This window comes from Larus michahellis, chromosome 8, assembly GCF_964199755.1.
Source record: "Larus michahellis chromosome 8, bLarMic1.1, whole genome shotgun sequence".
Classification (NCBI taxonomy): domain Eukaryota; kingdom Metazoa; phylum Chordata; class Aves; order Charadriiformes; family Laridae; genus Larus; species Larus michahellis.
The window spans coordinates 4,220,364-4,248,089 of NC_133903.1; the positions used below are offsets into that span (position 1 = coordinate 4,220,364).

Genomic DNA, 27,726 nt, shown 5'->3' on the forward strand with positions numbered 1-27,726 from the left:
CATGACCCCATTTGTGGGATGAGAGGAATGTAAGAAGAGAATCGTTAAAGATGGGCCAATCAGTGAATAAAAGCCTGTTTTTTAACAAGGCTGATAATTTGCTATGTCTATTAGAAGACTGTTGTGCGTTACAACATGCCTTTTTCCATAGCGTATGGAGGAAAGGAAAACCTTTGGCTCTTCAATACAGCAGCTAAAGACAAAGCCTGAGATGCAGCAGAGCACAGGTGTCCTGGGGGTGGTCTTCTACCCAGCGGCGTGTGGCCATGCAGGACCGCTCTGCCCTTGGCCTCTTTCAGTCCCACCAACCACACAGTGGTAAAAATCACCTCTCCTCTGGGGAGGACTCTGCAGTTTAATAGTTTTTGTACCTCTGCCTCTCTGGGAGTTTTCACAAACAGAAGGGGTTTTCTTCTGTCAGCCCAGCTCCTCGGAAGTTCTGCGTAAGGTTTAATATCACCTCCTATGACCCATCAATTCAGTCGTCGTTTCCCTGGTTGCTCTAAGATGTATTGACCCATTTTTACGGCTGTGACATTACCAGTGACTACGGCCAGATATCACAGCTCAATTCACCTTCTGTTTGTGTTAACCATGGTGACCATCAGCTTTTGAGTCCCCATGTATCTACTTTGCTTGGCCACCTGTCCCCTCTCGGTGGAGATGAGCGCAGGGTGCTGGCCGCAGCGGATGATGGTAACACAAACATAGGGAAAGTATCCGAAGCATGAAAGCCAAGCACTACTGCGATAAGTAGTGGTAGATAGCGCGCAAGTTGAGTTAATATTGAACCGGGATTGTTGCCAGGGGGGTGTGGCAGGAACAAACAAGCCAGGAGCCACCGCAGTGCGATAGACCACGTGGTGACCACTGGAAAAGCATGGGAGGCATGTGGGGCCATGGCTTTGGTGGTGTCCAGGACCACTACAGGAGACCCTGCCATGGGGGAAGCAGGGCTCACACTGAGTCACTTCTCTACTCTCCCCAGGGTAGAAAAATAGATAGTCTTTTTATAGGACTGTGCGTATCGCCAGGGCTCCCGCGGTCCTCAGGTTTTCTTATTAATGGGGAAAGCAACAGCCCTGTGTCGGTGTCAGCAAGAAGGGGATATCAGAGGGGCTGAGGCCACGTCTGCTAATGACTCGGAGGAGGAGGCTCCTTTTGGAGCACTCTGGGTCCTGCACAGGTGCAGACGATCAACCCTAGAAACACAGGGTCATAAAACCATATGCCCCAAACTTGGGTAACTTCCTTCCTTTTAATTAGACCAGGTGCTGAGATGCGGTGGCAGCCTCACCTTGCAGCACTTCTGCGCGATTTGCTTGCCCACGATGCTAAAACCCTTTAAATGTTGCCAGAAAACATGACCTGGAAAGCCTTCCCCTCTGCTTTATCCTTCCTGGGTGCCATTTCAGTGATATCCACATTAAAAAAAACGGCCTCAGTGAGCATACATTGCCGTCGCGTTTGGTCCAAAGGGCTGCGTAAGTATAAAAGCATCGCTTTAATAGCTTCATTTTGTATAAAATTATGCGAAGTTGGGTGTTCAGGCTTGTCCCACCTGCAGCTCTGACCCGTGGCAGCAATTTCGGTTGGGAGGTGGCATTGTTATCAACTACCGTTTTCTCAAATCTGTGGAGGCTTGAAGACAACGGCGCTCCAAGAGACGTCCAAAAACAAGACAAACCAAAAATCAGGTAAATAAGGAGTTTGCAGAAGTTCACGTGTACCCCGTGGATGTGGTTCCTGGCAGGGATGCGGCAGAACCCTGAGCGTGATTCGTTCGTCCCCATGGTGTCACCATGACGTTAGCAGAGTGTGTCGCCGCCGGGAAGAGGAGTGCTCCAGGTGTGAAACGCGCCAGGGGGACGGTGTCACTGTCCCCGCCTTGGCTGCATGATGGAGCACCACGGTTTCGATCGGGCTCTGCATCCCATCTTCTCCTTAGAAGAGAGACCTCTCTGGATCAGCAGATTGCTCCCGCTCAGACCTATTTTGGACAAACGAGTGATTTCCTTGCGTGTGACGTTGCTGCATAGTTTATTTACTTTTTTTTGGGGGGTAGCTAACATCCTTCTTCTCCTCTGAAGTCTGGCTTTGCCTCAGTTTCTCTCTGAGAGGAAAGAAAATACTGATCCACAAACCTGCTTCCCGCTGAGAAATCGCAGCGGCTGTTAGCAGAAGGTATTGGAAAATCAAAGGGTTTATGCGAGGGAAGAAATGCAGCTAATCCCGGCCGGGGAGCTGCTGCCCTGGCACCTGGTCTCGCCTCCCACCTCTCATTGCAGTTCTCGGTGTCCTTCTGGTACGGGACCCTGTGAGGGGGAGAACCGGCCATTGGATGCAATGATAAAGGATAACTCTTAGGATGTGGTTGCTTCAAGGTGCCTTATAAGGGTGAGATGCCGTCAAATGGAGAATAAGGTTCCTGCTGCAGCCCTCTGCCACAGCGCGCTGCCGGGGTCCAGCTCTTCAGCCCAGCCTGGGGAAGCAGGGATCAGGCATGTTCCTCCATAAACAGCTAATTGATTACTGTCAGCCCCTGATTACACGAATCATCGAGCACATCAGGGCTGTGCAAAGCTGGGCTTATCTTGAGCCGTCATCCTACCAAAAATGGCAGCGCTGCTGCTTGGCTCTTCTGCATGGATGCGGAGGTGACCCTTGGACCTGCCGGTGGCTCGACACCCACTGAACGTGTTTTATGAGGCAAAATAAATGTTTGAGCAGAGGCAAAAAAATGCTGCCGGCCTCTGGGCATGGCCACACATGATCTGCCTGCACCGACTGGCAGATAATTGCAGAAGCACTTGGGGTTCTTCAAGGCTGAGTGTGCCCAAGGCAGAAGAGCGATGCCTGGTGCCGGGGAGCGTGATGTGCACGTGGGCTCCTCAGCTGGGGCTCATCTCCCCTCGGCCATGTGGGGCTGCTGGTGGGCTCAGGGGATATGGGGAAGGGGACCACGCTGAAGAGGAGACTCGTGGCCCTTCCGGGTGTGATGGGGGTGAAGCAGGCCATGTCCTGACCCATGCCCACAGCCACCCGCCGGCACGGGGAGTTTGCATGCCTGTAGCCAAACTGGCCAGAGGCTCCACTGCGCAGTCTGCCCGTAGGTGTAACGCATTTTCCCCGGTTCTCCGGTAGAAAACAACCGGTTCCTTGTGTGTCTTTGGGGGGGACACTGAGCTGCCTAAAGCCAAACGACAAAAGGCCCCTTGTGCAACGCCATGCCTGAGAGCGAACAGAAAGCCAGGGGCAGAAGGGAAATGGGAACCCGTCCTGAAACGCCTCGGCCGGGGAGCGTTGGTGATGGCTGACCTCCTCGCGAGCGCGGTGCTCACCGTGCCAGGGGACCGCTCGGTCCTCAGCACCTCCTGCCCGTGCCCCCGTGGCTTCCTGGGGCTCGAGCCACGGCCGGGAAACTCAGCAAAGCCACCGATCCGCGCAGTGGGACGCCAGGCGGGGCTTCCATCGGCTCAGGTGCGAGCACAGGTTGTGCCACCACAGGACCATATCCTTCTCCCCACCGAGCGCGAGGAGCAGAGGGCACTGCCTGAGGATAACCGACCCCTTTCAGCCCTGGGCAAGTGTTTCCCGGCAGGTCTGTCTCCTCCAGCCCCTTCCCTCCTGGACCCTAAATAGGAGGTGCGGTAGGATGAGATGAATAGGGGTGGGAGGGGGGGCACAGGGAAGGTACATCTGCACAGCGAGAACCCCCCGGGAGCTGGGGGCGGGGGGGACAGTAGCAGCTCCTTGACCCTCCCGGTTATACCCCTCACTAAAAGCAACGAAGCCGGCAAAAGCAAGACAGGACGGGGTGAGGGGGAGCGGGTCTGGTCCAGCTGCCGTGGGAGCAGCCAGGGGCTCCCCTCGGCCCCACGGGAACCCGGCGGCTTTCGTGCGGGAGGGAGGGGTTAGGGACTCTGCTGCCCTTTCCTATCGCTATTTGCTTTTTGTCCTGTCAAAACTGTCCTTTCAGCAGTTTCAAATCTCAAGAGGTGTGGGGCTGGGCACGCTACTGCCATCCCAATCCTGGGAGAGAAACCTGCCCAAGGGTTAAAGTTTGAGCAACCGAGTAAACAAGGCGACTCCTCCTTCTGCATCATGTGAGCCAGGCAGAAGGTCAAGGGGAAAAAAAAAAAATCATAAAGCGAGGCTGCTGCTTCGCAGGGGACCCAGTGCTCTCTGGGCAGGCTCGGAGGCACGATGCACCTCCTGCCAAACTTTTCTTTTGTCACTTGGCTGCTCCTCGTCGCTTTCCTTGGCCTCCTGGTCCTGTGAGTAGAGGCTGGTCCCCCAGGGAGACCAGGGAGGAGGAGAAGCCTGTGCCTGCAGCTGGGGAGGGGCTGGGACCATCACCCTTGGCAGGAAGCGCCCAAGGACTTGGGTTGGCGTTAAAAACTCATCCTCCATCTCCCTGTGCCACCTTCGAGGCAGAGGCGAGGGCTGATAAAGGGGGGGCTCCCCTGTGCCCTCCCCATGCTGGAAGGGAAGGAGGAGGCTGGGCTGGGAGAGAAATAGAAATGAACTTCTTAATATTTTTTTTTTTTTTTTTTTTTTTTGCTTTTCTCAGCAGATCCAAAAGGAGAAGTAAATTCCCTGGTTTTAACCGCAGCAGGCTCTGTTTGGCTGCAAAGGGACAGGGCTGTCCCTGGCTGGGCTGGGCGAGCGGGGAGCGGGGCGGTGGGTGATGGCCGCGGGCTGTTTGCCCGCGTGCTTCTGCCAGCAGAAGCCCCCATTTAAATAGTTATGTTGGGAAAATTGCCCTTTTGCTTATGTCGCTCAGGGGAGCTGTAGAGAGCTATACAGGCAAAAACTTAATTTTGCTGTTGTAATTTATGTCCCCGCTCGGCTGCCATGCTGCTGTGGCTCTACCACCTGAGCACCGCAGTAGGTCTTTGCAAAGACAAACACAAGGGCAGGTCCCCGCTTGAGGACTTAATGCCTCTGAGACCTCTCTTCAGTCACCTGCGTCACAGATCTCTCATCTGTGGAACTAAATGAGGTCCATGAATAAAGACCTGAGGTGCCCGGGTACACCCAGGCCAGGCTACAGCTCCTTTCGGCCCTTGTCTTGGATCAAAATATATCCTGAATTATCTTGTATCCCAAGTGATCCTGCATTTGTTGCAGGAGGAGAGTATCCTCAGGAGGTCTGCTGCTGGTGGTCCATAATTTCAGCTTTTTCTGGGAGACAGGAACCAGCTGTTTAAGCTGTTCGCTGTGCTCAGGATGAAGAACCTTCTCTTTTCATTGTGTAAAAGCATCTAACGTGCTCTTTGCTCGACAGCTATGGGATATGGCCCTTCCGGGCCTTCAAGAAGCTGGGCATTCCCGGGCCGCGGCCTCTGCCGTTTTTTGGGACTTTCCTGGAGTACCGGCAAGTGAGTACCGGCAGCTGCTGCTCCGTAGCTGCCTTCCATTCTTACTTGTATCTGGGGCTGCTTTTCCCATCCTTTGGGCATCTCTTTCCTCTGCCCTTGACTCAACCAGATGGAAATGGTTCTTTCAGGTAGGAAAGCTCTTTGGACCCACAGAGAACACAAAAATTACTCTTAGGGTCTGTGTGACCTGAATGAGGTGGTCTGCCTTTTTTCAACTACTTTGTAATTTAAGTTATTAGTTTCTCCCTGGATTTCTACCTGCCCCCCAGCAGCTGAAGTTCTGTTGGAAGTACGGAGAAAAAAAAAAAAAATATATTGGACAGATGCCTAGGAGTGCTGATCTCTGAGAGCTGCGTGTTTCTTTGTGTCATCCCCACGAAGAGGCTGAATTAGCCCCAGCGATGCCCCATCCAGCCACTTGCTGTTGGGCCAGCCTGAGACTAAGCCAGGCGGATAGATTTCTGAATAAAAAAATCAAATATTATCTGGTTAGCAAACCTTAACTAATAAGTAGGTAGTAGCTGATCCTCTGTAACTCACTGCAAGTGCAGAACAAAATGTGCTAGCTTCAATGAAAGAGGTGTTTTAGCTTGTGTTTGCTGGGCTTACAGCACGCGTGTGGTCTCTTACTAATGGTTTAGTTGATGCATGGTGAGTGTTATGTGTCCCGTAAGTTTCATCCTTAGATGTAACGTCGGTTAAAACCCTAATGGAAACAAAGCAAAACACAAAAAAGCCATCCTCACTCCGGTTCGGTAACCGCAGTGGAAGATCTCATGAGGACAAGGCGGCAGCAGCTCTAACGCGTTGGGCGGAAGATGAAAGGACACCCTGGGATCGAGTTCCGCCTGATAACTCTGCTCAGACTAAAACTGCGTACCCTGTCGTGCCCCGGCTTCATTACATTTTTACCTCGGGTTAGGCTAGTGGAAGTTGAAAGTGCTTCTTTTTTTTTTTTTTTTTTTTTTTTGTCCTCTCTGCTCTCTTTTTTCCCCCCAGTGCAAATGTCCCCTAAGTGTCTACGTGACTCTTAAGAGCTACCATGCACCCCCCCCCCCCCAATCCCTGCCACTTTCAATGGGTCTGTGGGATGCCCCTCACTGCCAGCTGTGACCTGCTTTGATCCCTCCTCGCTGACAAACTCTTCATTTCGCCTTTCTTCTTTTGCAGGGAATCCTGCAGTTTGATCAGAAGTGCTTTGAAAAATATGGTAAAATCTGGGGGTGAGTTTCTTGCTGCAGAACAAAAACTGCCTGTTTGGGGTGCTCTGCCGCCCCAGAATAGAATGGAAAAAGGTACGTTGCCACCACGTCTCAGCACTGTAATTCCAGCAGTGACAGCTTGGGAAAATCCAGGTTCACCACTGGGAAAGTCTCCAGCCAGCTCTCCAAGGCTTCTTTCCTGCTTGGATTTCATAGAATCGTAGAACGTGTCGGGTTGGAAGGGACTTTTAAAGGCCATCTAGTCCAACCCCCCTGCAGTCAGCAGGGACATCTGCAACTAGATCAGGTTGCTGAGAGCCTCGTCCAGCCTGGCCTTGAATGTCTCCAGGGATGGGGCCTCCACCACCTCTCTGGGCAACCTGGGCCAGTGTCTCACCACCCTCAGTGTAAAGAACTTCTTCCCAATGTCTGATCTAAACCCGCCCTGCTCTAGTCTAAAACCATTGCTCCTCATCCTCTCGCTCCATGCCCCTTCAGTACGGTGCAGGGCTGGGACGATGGTGGCCAGTTTGGGGGTCATTTGTTTGCATAAGCTTTGAAAATAGCCTTTTTTTTTTTTTTTTTCTTTTCCCCTTTGGGAGCATTAAAAACTAAACAGCGGTGTTAGTGACCTCAGGGCCGGGGAAACTTGTTCCGCAGGGAGCCCGGGGAGCTCCCCTCGTCCTCCGACACCCGCCAAATCAGCGCGGCCATCCCTTTGTCTCCCAGCTCCAGAGGCATTAGCGAGGGAAGGCGCCGATCGCGCCCCAGCCACGCAGCCTGCCCGGAAAACCCCCACTGCGTGGTGTCAAACCGAGCCTCCTGCCTTTGGAGCCGCTCTTCGCCCGTCTCGAGCGGAAAGCAAGCGGCAGGCTGCCGCGGGGTCTGTCGTCTCGGCCCCTGCTTCTCCCCGAGCCGGGGCACGAGCTGCCTTTCCGCCTGCCGCCCCGCTCCCCCCGCCGCGCCGGGTGTGCGCTGGGGCCTCTCGTCGTGCTTCTCTTGAGAACCTCTCAAACCCAAGCAGAAGTGTTGTGCCAAATAAATCCTCAGAGGCTTCATGAAAACTAGTGCATTTTTATTTATTTATTTTTTTTTCTTCCCCCGAATGACTAAATGTTCTCAAGCCTCTTGACGATGGCAAGACAGATGAGTTTTCCCCCTCTCATTGCCTCGTAGGCCAGGCAGGGACATCTCCTTACCCCACTGGTAGGCTTTTCAGCGTGGATTTAGTGACTCCAGCTACCTGCTACAGAAACAGCTCAGACAGCCCAAGTGCAGGGGCTCAGCGTCGTGGCAAAAGCTGCCTTTTATCTAAACCCACGCTGCTTTGGCAACTCTTTAGTACCACAGACGATTGCTAGAAATGCTCGCGCTGTCTGTGTTTGGCACTTTCTTTCCCTTTCTCCTGTTTTACTACGTAATAAAGCAGTTTCAGCCTCATCCCTTCGGCTGTTTTGTCAGAGGGGACTCAGCTGGCCCCAGCCCTCTGGGCTCGAGCCGGCGATGTGCAGGGCTCCGACCGCAGACAACGCCGGCTGCTTTTGCTCCAGCTGACCGCGAGCGATGGACTGACTGTGGGTTTCTCTTGGCTTAGGATTTTTGACGGCAGGCAGCCCGTGCTGGCCGTCCTGGACACCGTCCTCATCAAAAACATCCTGGTGAAGGAGTGCTATAACATTTTCACCAATCGCCGGGTAGGTACCTAGTCCCGTGCTCTGCTCTCCAGTGCAGGGCGCGTGTGGCAAGAAAGAAGGAGTTTCTTCTTGGCTTCTGTTCTCCTTCTCTGAGCCCTTCAGCAAGTAGTTGCTCTCTGTTTATTGCCCCGGTTTATTGATGGTACCAACAACCTTGATGGTACCTCTGTTAGGGAGGTGTAGAGGCCACTCTGGCTGGGACGCTGGGACATCAGCCTGGATGTAACCTAGGGCTGATGCCAATTATGACTCTTACGCTTTTGTTTCCATTTCTGTTGTTTGCTGGTAGAGCTGACTTCAGGGGCCAAGTCGGCACTCCATGGTGGGTATTTTTTTGCATTTCTGTTGGGTGGAAAGGGGTTGGAAACCTTCACCCGTCTGCTTGTCTAACCCTGTCCCTTTTGCTGTAACGTTCTCCCTGTGCAGAACTTTGGTCTGAACGGGATCCTGGATTCCGCCATCAATGTGGCTGAGGATGAGAAGTGGAAAAGAATTCGCACTATCCTGTCTCCAACCTTCACCAGCGGGAAGCTGAAGGAGGTAAAGCAGAGGCCACCGGTACTTTGCATCAATAGCCAGGGGATGATTGGGCTGTTTCAGAGTACAAACCTTCCCCTCAAACAGGGAAGTCGCCCCGTTTGTCAAGACCACGTCCATTAGCACTGTTTGTTGGGAGCAGTTCAGCAACATGGCGCCTGTCTACCGTCATGGGGAGGGGGTCAGGAGAAGGGTATGGGGGATGAAATGGCACGCAAGGTGCTACAAGCTGAGGCTGTTGGCCCCATGACCTGTGTTTCCTTCTTGCTAAGCCTAACACTCAGACCAAGGGTGCCCATTTTCCGTGTGCTCAGGAGCTATGTTCCTTTCCTGCTAGAGTGGGTGCTTAGCTGGAATGGGAGCTGCGTGTGGATTATGGGAGGAGAAGCTCGCTCGGTCCTAGTCGAATGAACTCTGTGGGCTGGTTATTAAGATGAGAGAAAGCAATGCCTGAGGCCTGGAAATGATGCCTTCCCCTTGCCTGCCCTCCCTCTGCAAGCCAAAGGCTTGGCAAGGCACAGGCGGCAGTGCGGAATTGCCCAGCCGCGTTTGGTGGAGGTGAAAGCGCCAACAGTGTCCTCTGCTTTGGTTTGCGTTTCAGATGTTCCCTGTCATTACTCACTATGGTGAAAAACTGGTGAAAAACATTGAGAAGAAAGTGGCTAATGGTGATGTTGTGAACACAAAGGAGTGAGTAGCTATGTGGGGCTGACAGGAAAGAGTTTGTATTCAGCGTGGGGAAAGGGGCACACAGAGAGAGGGTTTGGAGACCCTTTTCCACACAGATCCCTTGTCAGCTATGGCCATGGGCATGGTATGTTCCTCAGCGGTGGCCTTGCTCTGCTCTGCTCTGCTCAGTCTGGGTAGCTGTGCTCTGTTTCCCACTTCATTTTACTGGAGATACACTTTGAGGAGCGGGTAGGGCCTGTTCCAGAAGGCCCGCAAGATGTGGTGTTCTTGGATGTAATTTTTACAGACGGAAAACAAAATACAATCTTTGTTAACCCAGGCTGCAGTTCAGTGCTTTCCAACTGCAGCCTAAGTTTTTGGTGCTGAGAAAAATTGAGGGATGAATGCAACTGGGGAAGCTTGGGAGAATATAACGATGGTTACTGCCACATCAAGATAGGACCTACTATGTTAGGACTCTGCTCTGAGTCCTTGATTACAAGAGATTCCCTCTCTCAAGGATTGTTCCTAGATGGGCTTTTATTCACTACGCTGGTTGGGTTCATCTCATTCACTCCCTCTTCTTCTCTACCTAGCATTTTTGGAGCCTACAGCATGGATGTGGTGACCAGCACTTCTTTCAGTGTGAATATTGACTCCATGAGCAACCCCAGTGACCCCTTTGTCACCAACATTAAGAAATTCCTCAAACTCAGTTTCCTAAACCCCGTGTTCGTGTTCTTAGGTATGACACACCTCGTCTCATCCAGCCCTGAATCAATGTCAGAGGTGGTAACCACCTGCATTTCCTGGTAGCTCCCTTAGTAGCTTTGAGTCCTGTTTGACAAAGATGCTCAACACTTTGCAGGATTAGATTTACCCTCCCAGATCTGCAGAAATATTTCCTCAGGAAAACCACAGGCAAGATTTGTACAGCCTGTGCGGGTCTTTGCAGGATCCTCCTACAGGCAGAGACCCTGTTTGCAGAGAGGCGTTGGAGACCTTCTCTGCCAGAGAGCTGCACTTAGCGTGGCATTGCGGCCATACAGTGACACACGGAGGAGATTCTCAAGTGCTATTGCATGCCAGCCGTGGTTAGGTAAAAAGAGAGCTGAAGGCAAGAAAAAGCAATTTTTGGAGTCAGGGCCCAGATTTACCCCTCTCCTTTCTATGCTTTGTGCCAGTTTTGAGTTTCTTGGGCCCCTTTGAGCTAAAATATGTTGTTCTTTTCTCTCCTTTTAGTGTTGTTCCCCTTTGTTATCCCAGTGCTGGAAAAGATGAATGTTACTCTGTTACCCTCAGAAGTCATAGACTTCTTCAGTGCAGTCTTCATAAAAATGAAGAAGGAACGGGAAAAGGGTGGCAGCAAGGTGAGTCCAGCGCACATAGCCTCTTCTCTTCCCTGTGCCGTCCTTCTGAGTGCAGGAGGGACCTGGTCACGTCTTCAGAAGCTGTGGCGTATCGCCTGCTCTCCATAACAGCTTCCAGCTCATCAAACGTGGGGAGAGCCAGAACATGCCCACATGCCCTGCCTAGGCTTCCACGTGGAGAAAGTACCTGTGTTCATAGAGGGTCTCCAGACTGAACCTCAACACGCACTGCAGCCACAAGCCTGCTGGTGGGGCTGCAAATGGAGCAGGCGTTTCAGCAAGGAGCTGGTGCGGGACAAGGTTTGTCTCCTCCTTACCCAGATCTTTTCTGAATGCCTCTGTTTCTCCCCAGAACCGGGTTGATTTCCTGCAACTCATGGTTGACTCGCAGAGCTCACACGACAGCTCCAAGTCTGCTGAGACCGACTCGTACAAATGTACGTCTTAAAATCTGTCCTCCTCTCGGTAGGAAGCATGGTAGTTCCTCATGCGGTTAAAGGAAGGAAGGAGGAGAGGATTTTAGACATTAATCCTACAGGAGATTCAAGGTCTCAGTAGTGAGGCTGTAATGATGCTTATCACATGTCAGCCATATTTTATTATACCCCATTTCCTGGGATAAATCTGTTTGTGCGACAAAGAGCAAACAGGGCGAATACCTCCTTACTCCCATTTCTTATTTTATCTTCTCTGAAGGCCAGCAATGTTGGCTGTATTCCATAAAGCCCACAAAGCACATACGCTGCACATACCTTGCTCGTCTGTGAGCTCATCTCTGTTCCTCATCCTAGGTGAACTGTGAGATTTAGAAAATAATGTCTCAGCCAAGGCACAGCCCCAGTCCACCAACCCCAGTCAAGGCCGGATGCTTGTAAGCTTTTGAGGCGCAGGGAGAGGGTATTTGTACAACACCCTGCACTGCATCCCGCGTCCTGGCAGTGCTTGGACACTACTGCGGTACCAGCGTTAAATCCTGTATTGTCCTTGTTACCGCTGACACATTATGCTCAGGGCCACTAATCCCTCAGCAGCGCAAGGCTCACCTCATGGCTTAGAGGAGCTGCTGGGCATCTCTTCATCGCTAACTTCTCCTGGCATGTGCCCTTATATTTTTTGGCCCAGGAGAATGGTCCCAGAAGATAGCAGATAATCAGGCTCAGGCTGCACGTACCTTGGCTGTGCTCTTAAAGAAAGCAACATGGTACTGCTGATCTTGACAGCAGTTTTCTGGCTGTACAACAGTGCCAGATCCACCCCTTTGTGGTAGCAGAAGGCTAGCTGATGGTTTCCTTTCCAACTGACGAGCAGTTATGAAGTGTGTTACCTAGATTGAAGAGAGGGATCCTGAAAAACCAAGGGTTAATCACTGTAGTTTTCAGCTTCTTTCATGTGCTTCTATGCCTCTATTCAGCATTAAGCGATGAAGAAATTCTGGCCCAGGCTCTTATCTTTGTCTTTGCTGGCTATGAGACCACCAGCTCCACTCTCAACTACATAGCGTATAACCTGGCCACCCACCCCGACGTGCAGCAGCGACTCCAGGACGAGATTGATGCAAACCTGCCCGACAAGGTAAGGGAGGGTGGGGAGATGCTGGGGTTGTTCCCACCTGTGCCTTGTAGACCTCGAGCCAAAAGCCAGGTTGGAAACAGAACGGAGTGGAGGAAGTGCTGGCACTGGGACTTCCCCCTCTCCGGTCTCTGATGCCTGAAGGGGAAGCGTTGTGGGGGTGTTGGGGAGGGGGTTGGAGTCTCGTGTTTGTTGCCATCCTGATTCCTCTCCCCAGGCTACTCCCACGTACAACGCCATCACGCAGATGGAGTACCTTGATATGGTGGTGAACGAATGCCTCCGGCTCTTCCCCATTGGGGGCCGGATTGAGAGGGTCTGCAAGAAGACAGTGGAGATCAATGGTGTGACTATTCCAAAGGGCATGGTGGTCATGATCCCAGTCTACGTGATGCATCGTGACCCAGAGTACTGGCCAGAGCCAGAGGAGTTCAGGCCTGAGAGGTGAGGGCCGGGCGGGGGTCGATAGCTGCGCACTCAACCTCAGCCCAGGGAGTGGAAATAGCAGCAAAAGTGGGGAATGCGTGATTATAACATTTAAATTAGACATTTATCATTGTCTGACATCTAGTCCCAGCATTACCGTGAGGGGAGTTTTATGATCTACATCCATAAACTGTGCATGGAATTTAATTAACTGTATTGAAGGGAGCGACAGTGAGAGCAGCTCCCAGCAGCTGTAGCACTGAGGGGTTTATGGCCAGATATTAAAACGAGAGCCATTGGGTGACTGGCACGATGCCGTGCAAATCAGCAGTGGAAGGGCAAAGACGGGTAGGAAATAAAACTTAATTTTTCAACCCAAGTTATGAAACAATCCTTGCTTAGGAGCCTCTGTCAGACCCCGCGAAATGAGGCAACAGTCCAAGGCAGACATGGGAGACCCTGGGCCTGCTAGTCTTCAGGTGACCACGAAGACGTTGAGGCTTGGTCCAGAGAGAGCAGGACCAGACCTGTGCCCTTGCACCAGGAGTTGAAATACCCCTGGAAGCTAACCCTGGTGTGGGGATGCGGCGACCTTTGGGACAAAACGTGGCAGCGGCATCAGGCAGAAGTTAGGGAGGGAGATGGGTGCTGCTGAAATCACCTGTGGACCCCTATGGTCCCCTTGTGTTGACTGCAGAAGGAACCACCCAAATGGGAGTACTCCGGCAATGGGCGGGTTACACCAGTTGCTCCAGTAGCTGCGTCCTAACGCCGGTTGGCAAACTGGGCGTGGGTGGCTGGATGGGAGCTCTTTCGGGATGACTTGCCTTGCTGGGAGTTCATCAGAGAGATGTGCTGGTGTCTCAGAAGCGAGATACTTCACTGCTGACTTAGCCATGGCTGGGGTTTGTACCTGGACCTCATGCACCGGGAATGAAAAGCTTTCTGACATGAAAACCAACTGATCACTGAGAAGTATTACTGAAAATGCTCGGTGGCAAATTTCTCTGTGAAGCCGATTGTTCTTCCCTGTTTTTCATGATGAGGAGAGGAATGGCTGGCGTGTCTCAAAAGCAACCCTCCCTTTAGTCACGCAGGGGGAGAACGCCTTTGTGTTCGCGCAGTCCTTTGATCTAAAGGGAAGACGTGAAGCTGTAGACCGGTGTGTTTTAGGGTTTGAAATCTGGGTTCAGTTTTTGAGCTGAGAGGGAGTTCTGAGGAAAGAGTAGTTATGAAATCCATTAGCATATTTCAGGTGTTCCCTGCTCACCTGATGCACCTGGAGATGCACAGCCAACTCCGAGCAGCAGGATAAAAGCAGAAGCATAAGGCATCTATTGAGACAGGAATAAGGGACTTAGCTGGGTTCTTCTAATACGCACAAAAACACAAAAAGCTTTTGCCTTCCCAGACCCCTCATCACTTCAGATCTGAAAGCTTGACGCATCCTGGAACAGTAGCTCTTTCTAACTTTATTTCCTTTCTGTGATCAGGTTCTCTAAAGAGAGCAAGGAGTCTATTGACCCCTACACCTTCCTGCCGTTCGGGGCTGGCCCCAGGAACTGCATAGGAATGAGGTTTGCTCTCCTCACCCTGAAAGTGGCCGTGGTCGTCCTCCTGCAAAACTTCTCGTTCAGAACCTGCAAAGACACTCCGGTGAGGATACGGGATGATGTGGTGCGTTGTCCCGCTGAGGTGGTCCTGCGCCCTCTCTTTTGCCTGCATCTCTGGGCAAACAGGGAATGTCTCACGTGCATATTAAATACCTCTCTTCCCCAAGGAGTTCAGAGACCACTGAACCTTCCCTGCAGACTCGGGTTTTACTACTTCACACAGAGACCGGGGAGGAAGATTTCACTGTGGATTAGAGAGGCATATGGGAATAACTGCATTTCAGTCTTCTCAGCTGATTTAAATGGTTCACCACACGTTACTGATACATTTTTTTTTTAAGCCTCTACAGAAGCAAATTTAATATTGGTGGAATATGCCAGGCTGAGATCCCTGAAGTCCTCTGCCTCTCTTTGGGTGCACCTAAGTTGTGGGGTGCTGGCTCCCCCACGGTGCCCTGTCCTTCTGCCTTGACCCAGCGTAGGAAAACCCTTCTCCAGAGAGCAGCAAGGGAACATCCCCCCAGCCCGCTCCGAGGCTGCGCTTTGCAACCCAAACGTGGCTATTCTCTGTGAGAGACACCAAAATCCATCCCTTATGGGCCACCAGGCAGGTCTCGAAAGGGCAACAATTTTCGAGCAAGCGCAAGCTGAGCTAAATTTGAATTGGCGACCCCCTCCCCCTTTGAGGCTCTGCAGGATCCCACCAGGTTTGGGGTTTGCCCCAGATCCCCATGAACGCCGCATGCAGAACTGATGGGACAGGCCCTGCAGGACGGGGCTGTTTGACATAAAGTAAATGCAATGGCCGTTGGAAACGATACGTCAAGCAAGCCCTCCCGAAAGCACGGCGACTCCCCGCCACTCAGAGGCAGGTAGCGCTATGTTTGGTGTTAGTTTCGACCCGGCGTTCTGCATCCAGTGCTGCGAAGGGCTGTGCCGCGAATACCTTTCGTTCACGAGGCGAGCTTGGGAAAGCAGAGCGGAGGGGGCAGCAAGTGTGTTCAAAGGACATTTGTTGTAAGAAACAGAAAAATCCTTATTAAATTATGACTTGGCACGGGCGCTCAGCTGGAATCTCTGCAGATTCAGATTGCAACTCAACTAGTAACCTGGAGGTGAAAGACTGTAATAGTCCATTAACAATGCAGTGACCTATCCACCCTCCCCCAACTCTAATGACATTTTTCTAGTCCTCTGCAATCCATAAAATTGATTCTTTTTATAACTGCCTTTAATTAAAAGGAGACAAGTTAAATATGTATTGTATTACTGGTGCCCATAGGTTTATGGGGCTCTTTCAGCCCTTTTTCCTACAGAAGATGTCATGTACATCAGATCAGAGCGGGAGGGAAAAATTCATGCCGGAACATCCCTTTGGAATATGTATGTGGAAGCTGCAGCCTCCTCTCGCTCCTCCACTGATGACACACTGGGCTTCGAGCCACATTGCTTAAATTGCCTGAAACAAAGCTTAGTGGGATATGGGGCTTTTAATGCAGCTTGTCGGGCTGGGGGTGCATTACCCTTGTCCTGATGGGGAGAAGGAGAACAGGGATACGAGCAGCGTCGAATTGACGGAGGAGACTTGGTAAAACACTCTTCCCTCCCCTGCAACTTGACTCCCTCCAACCCCAGTTTTAAATGTTCTTTTTATTGAGATTTCCAGCCCACCCCAAGGGAGCCTGTCGCTCTTCTGTGTGAGGATGCTTTTTCTTTGGTACTCGGCCTGAGCAGCAATCTAACTTTCGTTATTTCCCGGAGAGCTTATTGCTCCTCCACCTCCCGTTGCGATCCAGCCCCCCTTAGCGCTGACACACTTCAGCGTTAAACCAAATGGCACCGCGGGCCCCTCCTCAGCCGCGGCTGCCCCGATGGATTTTGGCTGCTTTTCCCTCCACGTGCAGCCTGTTGGTCAGTGCGCCGAGCTCTTCCCACCGTGCTATGCGAAAGTCAGGATTCACTAACGTGTTTATTCGAGCTGAGGGTGATTAAACCCCAGCTCATATCTGTTTTGCATGAGCAATAGCGAAAGTCCTGCTATAAGTACATCTGTAAGTCAGGAAACGCACCAAAAACAAGGGGTGGCTGAGATGTATGTGGGCCGTAGGGGTCCTGTCAGTGTCATAACTGTCCTTTTTCCCAGCTTACGTGGCTATTTTGATATTTTTTTCCTCCTGCTCAAGGTCCCGCTGGTTCTGGACACGAAAGGTTTCATGCAACCCAAGGAGCCCATCGTCCTGAAGATGGTCCCCAGAGGCCATGCTGATCTGAAGAAGTGAAGGAAGCAGGAACGGATCAGGGACTCTTGTTTGATGGCGCCTCCTCTGACTCTCCAGAGGAGACCCAGACTGATGTGTGCGCTTCAGAAATGCCCGTGGTGCAAACCCCCCATTTCACAACAGGGCATTAGGGGTTTGGCCCAGGGTAATTACATGAGCATTATCCTAATGAAAATTAGCCCCAGATCCCGCTGTTCCCGATCACAATAGGCATTTTGCGAGACCATTTGCACTCGAGTTATTTGGGCACTTTTTTTCTCTCCCTCTGAAGAAGCACTTTTCTCAGCAATTTGATTCCAGACTCTGTCAGTCTCTTCTGGCAGTGTAATTTAAATCAAGATAGGGAGAGAAAATTGCTCATACTTAAGTAATGCTACCCTTGCTCCTCTTCCTACTGCCTGCTGGGTGACTCCGTATGTCTTCTGGTTTTATTCTCCTGGGAGTGCAGAGTTGTCCAGGGCTATTTCCTCAGCTGTGTGCTACGACCCTAACAAGTGTTAGAGTGGTCACATCCTTGCAGGAATGAATGCCTGTGGCAAAGTTTCTGATGCTGATTTATTGAGATTTTCTTATGATTTTAGATGGCTTTTGCGTGATGCGGATTGCAGATGAGTTGAGTGGAGCAGCCCAGAGACAAGCAGTTGCCCCGACTGGCTGGAGATGTGCAGAGTGGGAGAGAAGTGCCCCGCACGTGTTTCCTGATTGTTTGATTATTTTACTGCGGGCGTGCAGACATCTCCCGTAGATGGATTGTCAACGCAGGCACCATCTATGCTGCTGTCATGACACCTTTTGGTCTCTGATTTCTATTAGGCCACTTGTAAGACCGAATTAACTGAATTAATAATGATGCAGAGTGCAGCACTGAGAGCCTTCAGGTGTCCTGGAGAACCCTAGTCTGGAAGAAAGGTGTTGCCTTTGGCTAATGTGAGCTGGAAGGTCTTGCTAGACTGCCATTTTTGTAGATTCTGGAAGACCTGTATGCTCACATTTCATATTATTCCTCCAGGAAGTGCTACTGGAGGGTTAACTGCAATAAAAAGCTCCCTTACCTCTTCTGTAACCAGCTGATGCCAGTCTCTGATTCTGTTCTTTCCTCTATACACAAGTGGATACGCAAGTGAAGGTAGATTTAGATTGGATCTCAGGAAGAAATTCTTTGCTGTGAGGGTGGTGAGGCGCTGGAACACGTTGCCCAGAGAAGCTGTGGCTGCCCCGTCCCTGGAGGGGTTCAAGGCCAGGTTGGACGGGGCTTGGAGCAACCTGGGCTGGTGGGAGGTGTCCCTGCCCAGGGCAGGGGGGTTGGAACTAGGTGATCTTTGAGGTCCCTTCCAACCCAAACCATTCTGTGATTCTATGAGTCTAACTGTAGGTCTCATAAGTCATTGGCCAGACAACGATGTGGACTCATCACCTTTCCCAGATGGGCTGGGCTCCTTTGGTGGGATCCTCAAAGGAGATCCTCCCTCTGCCTCAAAAATCAGTGCCACAGAGCAGAGACAGAAGTTCTCTTTTGCAATTCATTCTTCCACTGGCCTTGTAGCATCACAAATTACTGAGGGTTTGGTCTCGCCAGTCTCAGCCAAGCATTTGTCGTTCTCTGAAAGTAGAGGGGTTCGATTCCAGCATCTGCTCCGTGCTGCAAACCACCTGACCTCGTCCTGGGTTCAAAGTGCTCTCCATGCTCCCTCCTGAGCTCCTCATGCACCTACGTCAGCGCACCCTTCCACTGGAGGATGTCTTCTGCTTCCAAGCTGTCAAAGTTCAGCGCTGGGTGAAATACATGCACGTGCGTCTACAGCTAACCCAGCCACCACCACCTACAGTGCTGCTTGCGTTCCTGCAGGATGAAAACTCATTATGCCTCGGATGAATCCAAGTCACTACCTCATGTGTATCGTCAGTAGGAAGAGCTGCTTCTGGCGATGTGGAGTTTGAGGTACCCCAGTCCAAAAATAAATGGCTGAGCAGAAGCATTGCTGGTGCGAAGTCGTTACCATTGCGAAATTGGGCTTAGGAACTTCAGTCACTAGACAGCAGTTTTCATCTTTCTTTTATATTCTTACACATAGATAGATAGATAGTATATTATTTTTATATTTTCTCCCTATATCTTTTAGGAATTGTATAGAAAACCCCCAAAGAGATATAATAACCTTTCTGCAATTTAATTTAATCAGGTTAAATTCCCCAGAGAAAAACACCCTTGACTGGAAGTGTAGGGGAAGAGCAGGGCTGCTTCTCTGGGGAGTCACCCATGAGCTGGGTGAGAGGGTTAGAAGATTCCCAACAGCTCTGTCAGCCACGGCTTCCCCTTCTGCCTTCGTCACCTTCAGCAGCGCGGCTCCCTTCCGCCACCAGTGTACAAAAGTGACAACTCGTCTTTGTTTTCAGCTGTTACCGTCCCCTTTTTAAAAGCCGTGGCACTGTGTTTGACTGTGATGGCGCATCTCAGGGGAGAACGGCAAAATACAGAAGCAGTCAGAGCCCTGGAGAGAAAACAGCCGAAAAGTGCCTGCACCGTCACAGCGGTTCATAAAAAGGGGCACGGAAAATCCTCAGGTCCCTGCCTTGAGAGGTGACCGAGAAGATGAGGGTGACGAAGTCACACACAGTGTCACAGGTCAGGGATGAATTAATAACCTCGCTGGGGCGAAGGCCGTAGCTTGCCCGGTGGCAGCGAGGGAAGGGTTTTGCCTCCCCGCTCCATGCCTGTGTTGGAATTAATCACTCCCATACAAATGTCAACACTACGGAAAACATCCTTCAGGATAATCTCTCTCACAAAGCTGCTTAACATTTTGGTAATATACAGTTCACTTGCAGGTGTCAAAGGATTTCAGCCTCTCTCATCTCTGTTCAAAGGCATCTTCATCTGCCGGCACCCCGCGCCGATGCAGCGGGCGCGCAGGGGGCTGCGACCGGCAACGCCGACGTGCCCGCGGAGAGGCCCACCGGCAAACGCACGGCACGGCTCCATCTCCCGGCACCTGCACGGGATCCTGGCAAGGGACGACACGATGTCGAGGCGTGCCAGATCTCCTCTTCGTTCTGCTGAATTCATCCGTGCACGAGAGCAGAGAGTGCGCACCTTCGCCAGCTCCCGCTTGTCCCGGGGGGAGGTTTGCCATCAGATTTTGGCTTTGTGGAGTGGCTGGGGGGGACCTTGCAGTGGGGAGTTGCTCGGATGCTGTGAGTTTTCCAGCAGGCCCAGTACATGGGACGCTGCTTCTTGGCTTCATTCCAGGCCGAGTGGCTATTTGGAGGGTGTTCTGTGTCAACCCTTTCTGGGCCGATTTCCAGCGGTAACGAGCAGGCACCGCTCCCCCGTAGCCAGAGGGAAATAAAGCTGTGCTCTTCAACAGCCGCGTGCCTCAGTTTACCCACACGTCAAATTATTTTTAAAGTTCTTTACAGTTTAGGCAATCGTGAACCTTATATATAACCATAAGGTAGACTGCGGGCCTACCTTATGTCATGCTTTGATTCAGATCACAGCAAGGTCACAGAGGGAGTCAATGGGTTTCCTTAGGGTGCCACCAAAGCAGAAGTGCTTCAGGAGCTCATCTAACGTTGGAACAGGCTACCCAGGGATGTGGTGGAATCGCCATCCCTGGAGGTATTTAAAAACCAGGTAGATGCGCTGAGGGACGTGGTTTAGTGGTTTTGGCAGTGTTAGGTTAATGCTTGGACTCAATGATCTTAAAGGTCTCTTCCAACCTAGATGATTCTGTGATTCTATAACACGCTCCAGCTGCTGACAGCTGGAAGCAAGTCCTCTACTCCCCCTAAAAAACATATAGGATGAATATAGCGCCCTCAGCACCAACTCCTCCGCTTCCCCTCCTATAGCGCAGCACTGTTCCCTGGCACAAACACAGCTTCAGCTCAGCAACAGCTCCTTCTGCACGGATAGTCCACCATCAAGTTGTGTCATTCAAATCTGGCCCCGTTCGCTCGGGCTTCTATTATTTAGGCTTGTTTCAAGCAAGACCATCCACTTGCACTTAACACGGTGCTCACTCGTTGAAGTCGTATCGCTGCTGGGCTTAACACGGGAGAGCTTTGTTGGCTCTTGGTCCTCTCCCATGGCTGCGGGAGGTCCCCAGGCCGGTCGCGGGTAGAGTGGTCGTTCCTGCCACAATTTGCAAGACGCTTGGAGCTTTCCTGACCCAGACCTGGTTTGCATAGAGGTTGTCTGTATTATTGCTGCTGGCGCTGTACCGGGCCCGCTGGTGAAGAGAGATAGGCCTCCAGAAACTCTTATTGAATGCTCGATTCAGTTAAAATCGATGGAATAATCAGCCCGCAGAGTCTGCCCAAAGGTCAGGAAGCAGCGATTTTTTCGTGCAGCGGCTTTGGTCCTGAGCTATTGTTTGAGGGTGAGGATTGCCAGCAAAAGCTCTCCAGCAGGTAGCTTATAAAAGTGTTATGACTGCTGGTATTAAGCTGACAGGCTAACGTAACGAGCGCATAACAAGCTCTCCTAAAATAGAGATGTAAATTCTTCGCAGCGCTCTTATTCCTTGGACAACTCAAAAACGCTCTGGGGATGGACACGGTGCAGGATGGGCTGGCGTCCTGCAAGCCAACATGCAGAAGAGCCTCGAAGAGGAGCCCACCGTCGTGGAGAAGGTAGAGGATGCCAGGAGAAGGAGTGCCGGGCCATGGGATGGGACTAGGTCGGATGACCCCCACTTTCTCACCCCATTCCATCCCACAGCCCCACATTTTGTCCCTCCCAGCCTCTCCCCACCCATCTGTCACCCAGAGACATCTCTGTGGCTCTTTAGTCCTGCCTGCGCCAGCAGCAGCCGCCTGCAGTGTCAAAGGACACAGCAACGGGGGGACCCGTCGTTACCCCTCCCATCGCTCAGGCACGCGTGCGCTGTCAGCTGGACACGCTACATACCCTGCGCTGAATTTCCAGACACACTTTGATCTTTCCTTTTTAAGCCCAGCAACTCGATCCCCCACAGAGCTAAGGTAAACGGCTGGGAGGCCGCTTCGGTGGATTCAAGGTTTCGAGTCAAACAGCAGTCATTTAACCACTCTTTTAAATTTCATATCATTTGAATGTCATATGTCAAGCTGGTGCTGCTTCCACTGAAGGCAAATAGATGTTTATTCCCCTCGCAGCTGGCCAGCAGTCTGACATTCATTACCGAAGCCTTGCAGCTGCCAGGGATTGAAGCTACCTGTAGGAGTACGTCTATCAAAGCCTTCCACCTCTTAAGGGTTATTCCCTGTAATATCAGCTCATACGTTTTGGTTCAGGCTCATTTTACAGCCGCCGTGGGTTTGCAGTTGTTTTTCCCTATGTCTGGGCAAGGTCAGGCATTGTTTTTTGCCCGTTCCCTCCAAAATTATGTTGTTGCCTCATTTTTCATGGCTTGTGCTGGGTTCAGACTCGCCGTCGCACATAAACCCCCGAGGTTTATGAAGTGAACGTTCCTCTGCGTGGTCTTACGGCCGTGGGCAGCGGCCAACACACAGGACAACCGCGCTGGTGGCCCAGCTGCCACATCTTGATGCAGCTCCATCCCTCCGTGGGGCACTGCAAATGCTGTTTCTGGGGAGTAAGTTTATGGATGTCGTGCAGCTTATTGGGCATTAAAATGTTCAATCAGCTGCAGAGGATTTTACAGCAAAAAATGAAAAAAAAAAAAAAAAAGAAAAAGACAAGCGAGATGATCAGCTTAGTTTGCATTTAGACATTGCCCTGAATGTCACAGAGCAATTTACACCTGTACAAAGAGTCTGCGGAGTTATATTGAATCAGACCTGGAGCATTTACAGCCGCTTTGCACGAGCATAAATGATAACATAAGGTGCAAAGGAAACAGCCAGCCGGACAATTACAGAGCGTCTTCACACGCCTTATTAATCCTCATTACAGCCCTCTGTGCTGAGACTCGGGCATCTTCCCTTCCCCGACAAGGGCCGGGGAGGCTGTGGAGCCAATTTAGCCACCTGCCAAAACTGCGGCATCTGACTGCTGGTATCAACGTGTCCTTGCTCCCGGAGAGCTGGATGCTCCTTGCCGGTGTCTGAGACGCATCTTGCTAAATTACAGCGCTGGAGATCACAGCTGCCTCCTGTCCTACCAGGCTTCTGAGCAACGTGCGATGTTACGCTCAACTATACGTATGTCTTTTTGTCCGGGTTTTTCCCCCCCCCACTAAGTTTACCTGCGTCAGGATCTCAGGAAGGTGGGGTGAAGTTCACCTGAAAGGCTACAAGCCCAGTTCCTCGCCGGCGCTGATGCGCCCATGGAGCAGGTGTGGATGCTGTGTGTGTGTGTGTGTGTGTGCATGCCTCAGGAAACAGGAGAACGGTCTAAAAAAAGAATTATTCAGCCATTCTCGGAGCAAGAGGCTAAAAGTATCGCCAGCACGTGCCTGAGCCGTGCCTGTGCTCTCAGGTTAACGACCGAATATACAGCTGCCAGCATCGCTCTGTATCTACAGTAACGTTTCACGAGCGGTAGGATTGTTTGCCATAGCTCTCACATTTATGTCTGATACTGAAACTCCTCAAAAGAGAACACCTACCCAGCGTTTCTCAGCACTCCCAGAGGTCTCACCCTGTTTCCCATTCGGAGCTTCCTGCTTAAAAGCTGGTAGACCTGAACTTCCCCCACTGAAGATGACAAGACCTGGCGAGTGTTGAGCTGTGCGGACAGGAGACAGCCTGAATAGTTAGACCGGTCGTACGCAGTTGGGAGCGTGGCTGTCTAATGTTCTTTCTGGGATTCTTATTAATTTTATCTTATTATTTCATAATAGATATAACCCATGTGCTAGTGCTGGCAGGCTGTAATTGGGCCTTGCCAGGGAATTACTCATATTTTTCATTCTTGAAGGAATGAAGAGCGTATTCGGTTATGCTAACGACCTCATTTGTGTGGATTCCATTCACTTGATATGTCTCGCTCGTGAAGTATTACAGCTAGAGCGCAGATTTCTCACTCAAAGTAAACGTCGGGGTGTCTCGAAGCAGATGCTCTCCTCTCCAGAAGATGCCTCCGCCGTGTTCGCCTCTCCTTCGGCAGCTGCACACTCGCCCAAAGGTGTTTTTTTTTTTTTGCAGAACACGTTTTGCTGGTGGTGATGCACATCTTACCCTCTCGGCGTCCCAGGGTGCTGCGGAGACATGGAGCTCTCTGAAATGGAGGGGAAAAACATTTGTTATCTATTGCTGCTTTATAAATCCTTTCCGCCTATTTAGTAACCCTTGTTTGGGCCTTGGGCCTTTTGGGGTGGCTTGTAAAACACCGCCAGAGGTGGAGTGTCTACCCAAGTTCTCATCCGAGGAGTTTTTTAACTCTCCGCAGGGTATAAATGATAGTTTCAGCCACGGAGAACCTTCCTCCTCGTGCTTACAATTACTCTCCTTTGTGTGTGTATCAAAGCAGGAGCAACACATCCTCGTCAATAAAAGCCCTTTCTAATTCTTTTTTATCCTCCCCAGGGGAGTCCTTAGAGCCCTGTGGAACCCGGAGCGGCCCTTTAATTCCTCCCGCTTTGGTCCTCGCCGCTGCTTGGGGCCTGTTGTTGTAGCAGCCGCGCCGGCTGTGAGAAATGCTGCTCCTTAATCGAGCAGAGCGGTGGCTGCTGAATGACACAAAGCATTACCTGCCCACGGGGACCCGGCGTGCCGGCTGTTTCTGCAGCGTTATCAAAAATGTTTCCACACATTTGTTTGTAAAATGTCTTTATCCAGCCAGGAGAAATGTCCCTTGAAGTCAACTAACCAAATAAATAAATAACGGTCAAAGACAATGCAGCCGGGGGAAAAAAAAAAAAAAACAACAACTTTCTAGAGGGAAATAAGTGATGGATTGGAAGAGATTTGAGGCTGTTGTCTTGTACAACTTGGCGCACGACGTGACAGAAGAGAGTACTCACCGCGCCGCTTCCTGGGCTTCCATTTCAGATGAAGTCCTAAAAATGCTGATTTAAAAGGGTTGGAAAAAAAAAAAAACAACAAAAAACAAACAAACAACCAAATTAAAGTAGCCTGGTGTACACCGTGAAGATTTTCTAGACCTTCTGAATTTTTTTCATGGTACACCTGCTGGTAGCCGGGTCAAAATAAAGCTCTTCGACCGGGGTGCAGGAAGGATGCTGGAGCTGCTAGGAGTTTTTCAGTGCGTTCATGCACAAATGTGAGCAAAAAGAGGAATGATTTCACTTTTCACATATAATAACAGCAAACGACAGGAATCCTGACCTGGAATTTGTCTTTGTTTTCCAAGCGCATCCCTGAGCGCTCTGCGGAGACCGGAGGAAAATGTTGATTAATACCCCCATTAATGAAAATAAACACGGGCTAAAATCCCAAACACCGTGATTGCCTCTCAAAGCCATCCAGGGATAGCAACAGTGGCAATAAAGCAGAAATCCACTTTGGCTGCCAGGGGAGAATGTTTCCGTGCCCTTCTCCGTGCCCAAGCCTGGGGCGGGGGGAGAACACGCCGCCCACGGCAGAGCAGCCCGTGACCTTGCAGCGCTGGGATGTTTGAAAAGCCGTCTCGGAGACGCAGCAGACCCTTGCCGGCCCCTGCAAAGGGTCTCATATTATCTACTGACCTGCGCGGGATCGGGATACTGTTCACGTGCGTGTTCGTTGGCTTTTTCCATCTGCGTATTTATCTCATCGATTTGACCAAAGGAATTACAGGATTGAAAGAAAATTAATAGTTCCTTGCCCAGCCAGCTTCTTGTTTTGATTCATTCCATTCTTGTCACTTTGAGTGAACTAAATAATTAATCATGTTACTGAAAATAATTAGGGCTAATATCACACAGATTACACTAGCCAGTTCTAACAATAATGTTGGTAAGAACATGTAAATAACCTGATATTTAATTATAATCTGGCTTGTTTAGTGATGTACAGGTTTGGGCCTTTCTCTCACTCCAAATTTTGGCCAGCTACATTGATTAAATGAGAACTTTTCATAGCCAGTGCTCAAATCATCAAATACTTGCCTAAAGCAATGCCATTGATCAAGTGTATCATTTGTAATACAAATGTTTTTATTAGGAGGCTTTGTTCAAGATAAATGAAGGATCAAATTAACTGGAGATTGGATTGAGTAGAAAACGCTGCAGCTGGATAATTTCAAGCACTGAGGCTGAACATTTCTTTCCAAACGACGAGAAGTCATCAACTAAGTCTTAATATGAAACATACGCAGGCAGAGGCGTCTCTGTATTGATTCCTCTCATTGCTGCGGCACGCTTTGTACAAAACACATTCGGGTTTTCTAGGGTGGGCTACAAACCCATCACCTTGCTGCAACTAAAGCAGTCTGAGCGTTCCCTCGGGCCCAAACGAGCTGTGCCACCAAAATACCAACACGCACCAAAACCCTCTTCCCGCTCCCTCGTTTTTCGTCCACGTTCTGCAGCCGCTGTCGCCTCCCAGTAAAACTCCTTGTGCAGCTCCTCTCTTAACCCAAATGCCTCCTTTGCATCCAGAATGGGATAATAATTTTCCTCTTTTTAGGAAGGAAAGCCACTGGAAGAATGTCAGCACAAGTATTTAACTGTTTAACTCTTCCAGCATTCGCGGTAGCACAGCAGGATCTGGACGTGATGGAGAGTTTCTCCATGACCAGCCAGTGGAAAATGACCGTGTGAGCAAAATGCTGTTACTTTATATATATACGCATTTTAATACAGCCTGAATTAGGAAAGCTATTTGGGATTACATTTTTTTTTTTGGCTGTCGTGTAGAGCTGCAGATATTAAGTAGTTGCTTTCTGAAATAACTCTCCCTTCTCTGCATCCCTCTCCCGGAGCAATGTGCAAACTGTTTGCTGACACAGGAATTACAGATCTTGGAGGAGCTGCTATAAAACCTCCCAAGATTTACATCTCCTCCGTGGGCTGACTTCACAGGGAGAGGTTTTACAGGCGTTCGGGATCCTTTTGAATGTATCTCCAGAGGCATCTGCAAGAATCGGAGGAAATCCCTTGAAGCCCATCAGATAAAATACACAGAGTTAGGAAGGGAGCACGGAGGTCAGCTAGTCCCCATGGACAAACTATTTTCGGCTTATTCAGGGACACAATGCCAAGTTTCCAACTCGTGCTGAGCGCTGCCTTCGTGAAGACCTCCAGATGCTTGTGGCCTTGCCCCAGCTCCAGCTTGGTCTGGCTTACGGCATGAAAATAAACGTAAATCTCCTGAAACTGCTGGGTTTCTTCTTAATTTGGGGGTAGAGAGGAAAGTTCAGCTCTTACACCTGGATCTAAGCACTCCTGATGCCCATCCCAGCGCTCCATTGATGTTCCAGGCTGGTGTTCCAGCGGCGCGATACGCAGCGCAGCTTTTCAGGAGGATTGTTGCTTTATTCATTATTTCAGCGAAAGAAGTAATGAGCCCAGGTGGAATTACAGGTGGTAATGAAAAACAGAGGCTCGTTTTTCTCAGATGCCATTTGTGGCCACTTCAACTATATTTACATGTGTGTCTGTATACGCATGTATATGTATGCAAATACCATACGTACGTAACGTATGTCTACATGACAGATATACAAAGGGTTACGCATATATATATTTGTCAGGTTACATCCATATTTTGGAGCTGCAGGCTCCGGGTTGTGAGGGCTCGTATGTTGCTTTTATGCCGTGGCCAATAACAGCTTATTGCCCTCATCGTAAGGTTTAAAACCCGTGACCATTACATTTGCTGAAGGAGGCTTAAACTTCGCTTTGGAAAACTGCAGTGGTATTGGTGCGAGGTGCATTTTCTGCGGAAGAGCTACAGCTATTGCAATAAAAACAAGCAAACAATCGAGTTTATGACTTATATTTAAAGAGATGGGGAGTGAGAGCAAATTAACCCCTTTACGCTGTAGCCGAGGCGGCAGCACAAGGACGTGGCTGCCACCTGCCCAGGAAAATGAGGAACGAAAGCAACGGCATGTATTGATAATGGGTAACTCGGTACGAGTCAAGCCGTTTG

At 50.6% G+C, this 27,726-nt stretch overlaps 1 protein-coding gene across 1 annotated transcript; it reads left to right on the forward strand.

Annotated features, from left to right (window-relative positions):
• Positions 1 to 4,087: 4,087 nt before the first annotated feature.
• Positions 4,088 to 18,718, forward strand: LOC141747585 (cytochrome P450 3A29-like). Its single transcript, XM_074598070.1, has 13 exons — positions 4,088 to 4,277; positions 5,291 to 5,384; positions 6,555 to 6,607; positions 8,181 to 8,280; positions 8,707 to 8,820; positions 9,419 to 9,507; positions 10,083 to 10,231; positions 10,729 to 10,856; positions 11,209 to 11,293; positions 12,268 to 12,428; positions 12,643 to 12,869; positions 14,345 to 14,507; positions 16,648 to 18,718. Exons 1-13 carry the CDS (start codon positions 4,207 to 4,209, stop codon positions 16,741 to 16,743), a joined length of 1,530 nt encoding a protein of 509 aa, XP_074454171.1. The 5' UTR covers positions 4,088 to 4,206; the 3' UTR covers positions 16,744 to 18,718.
• The last annotated feature ends 9,008 nt before the right edge of the window (positions 18,719 to 27,726 follow it).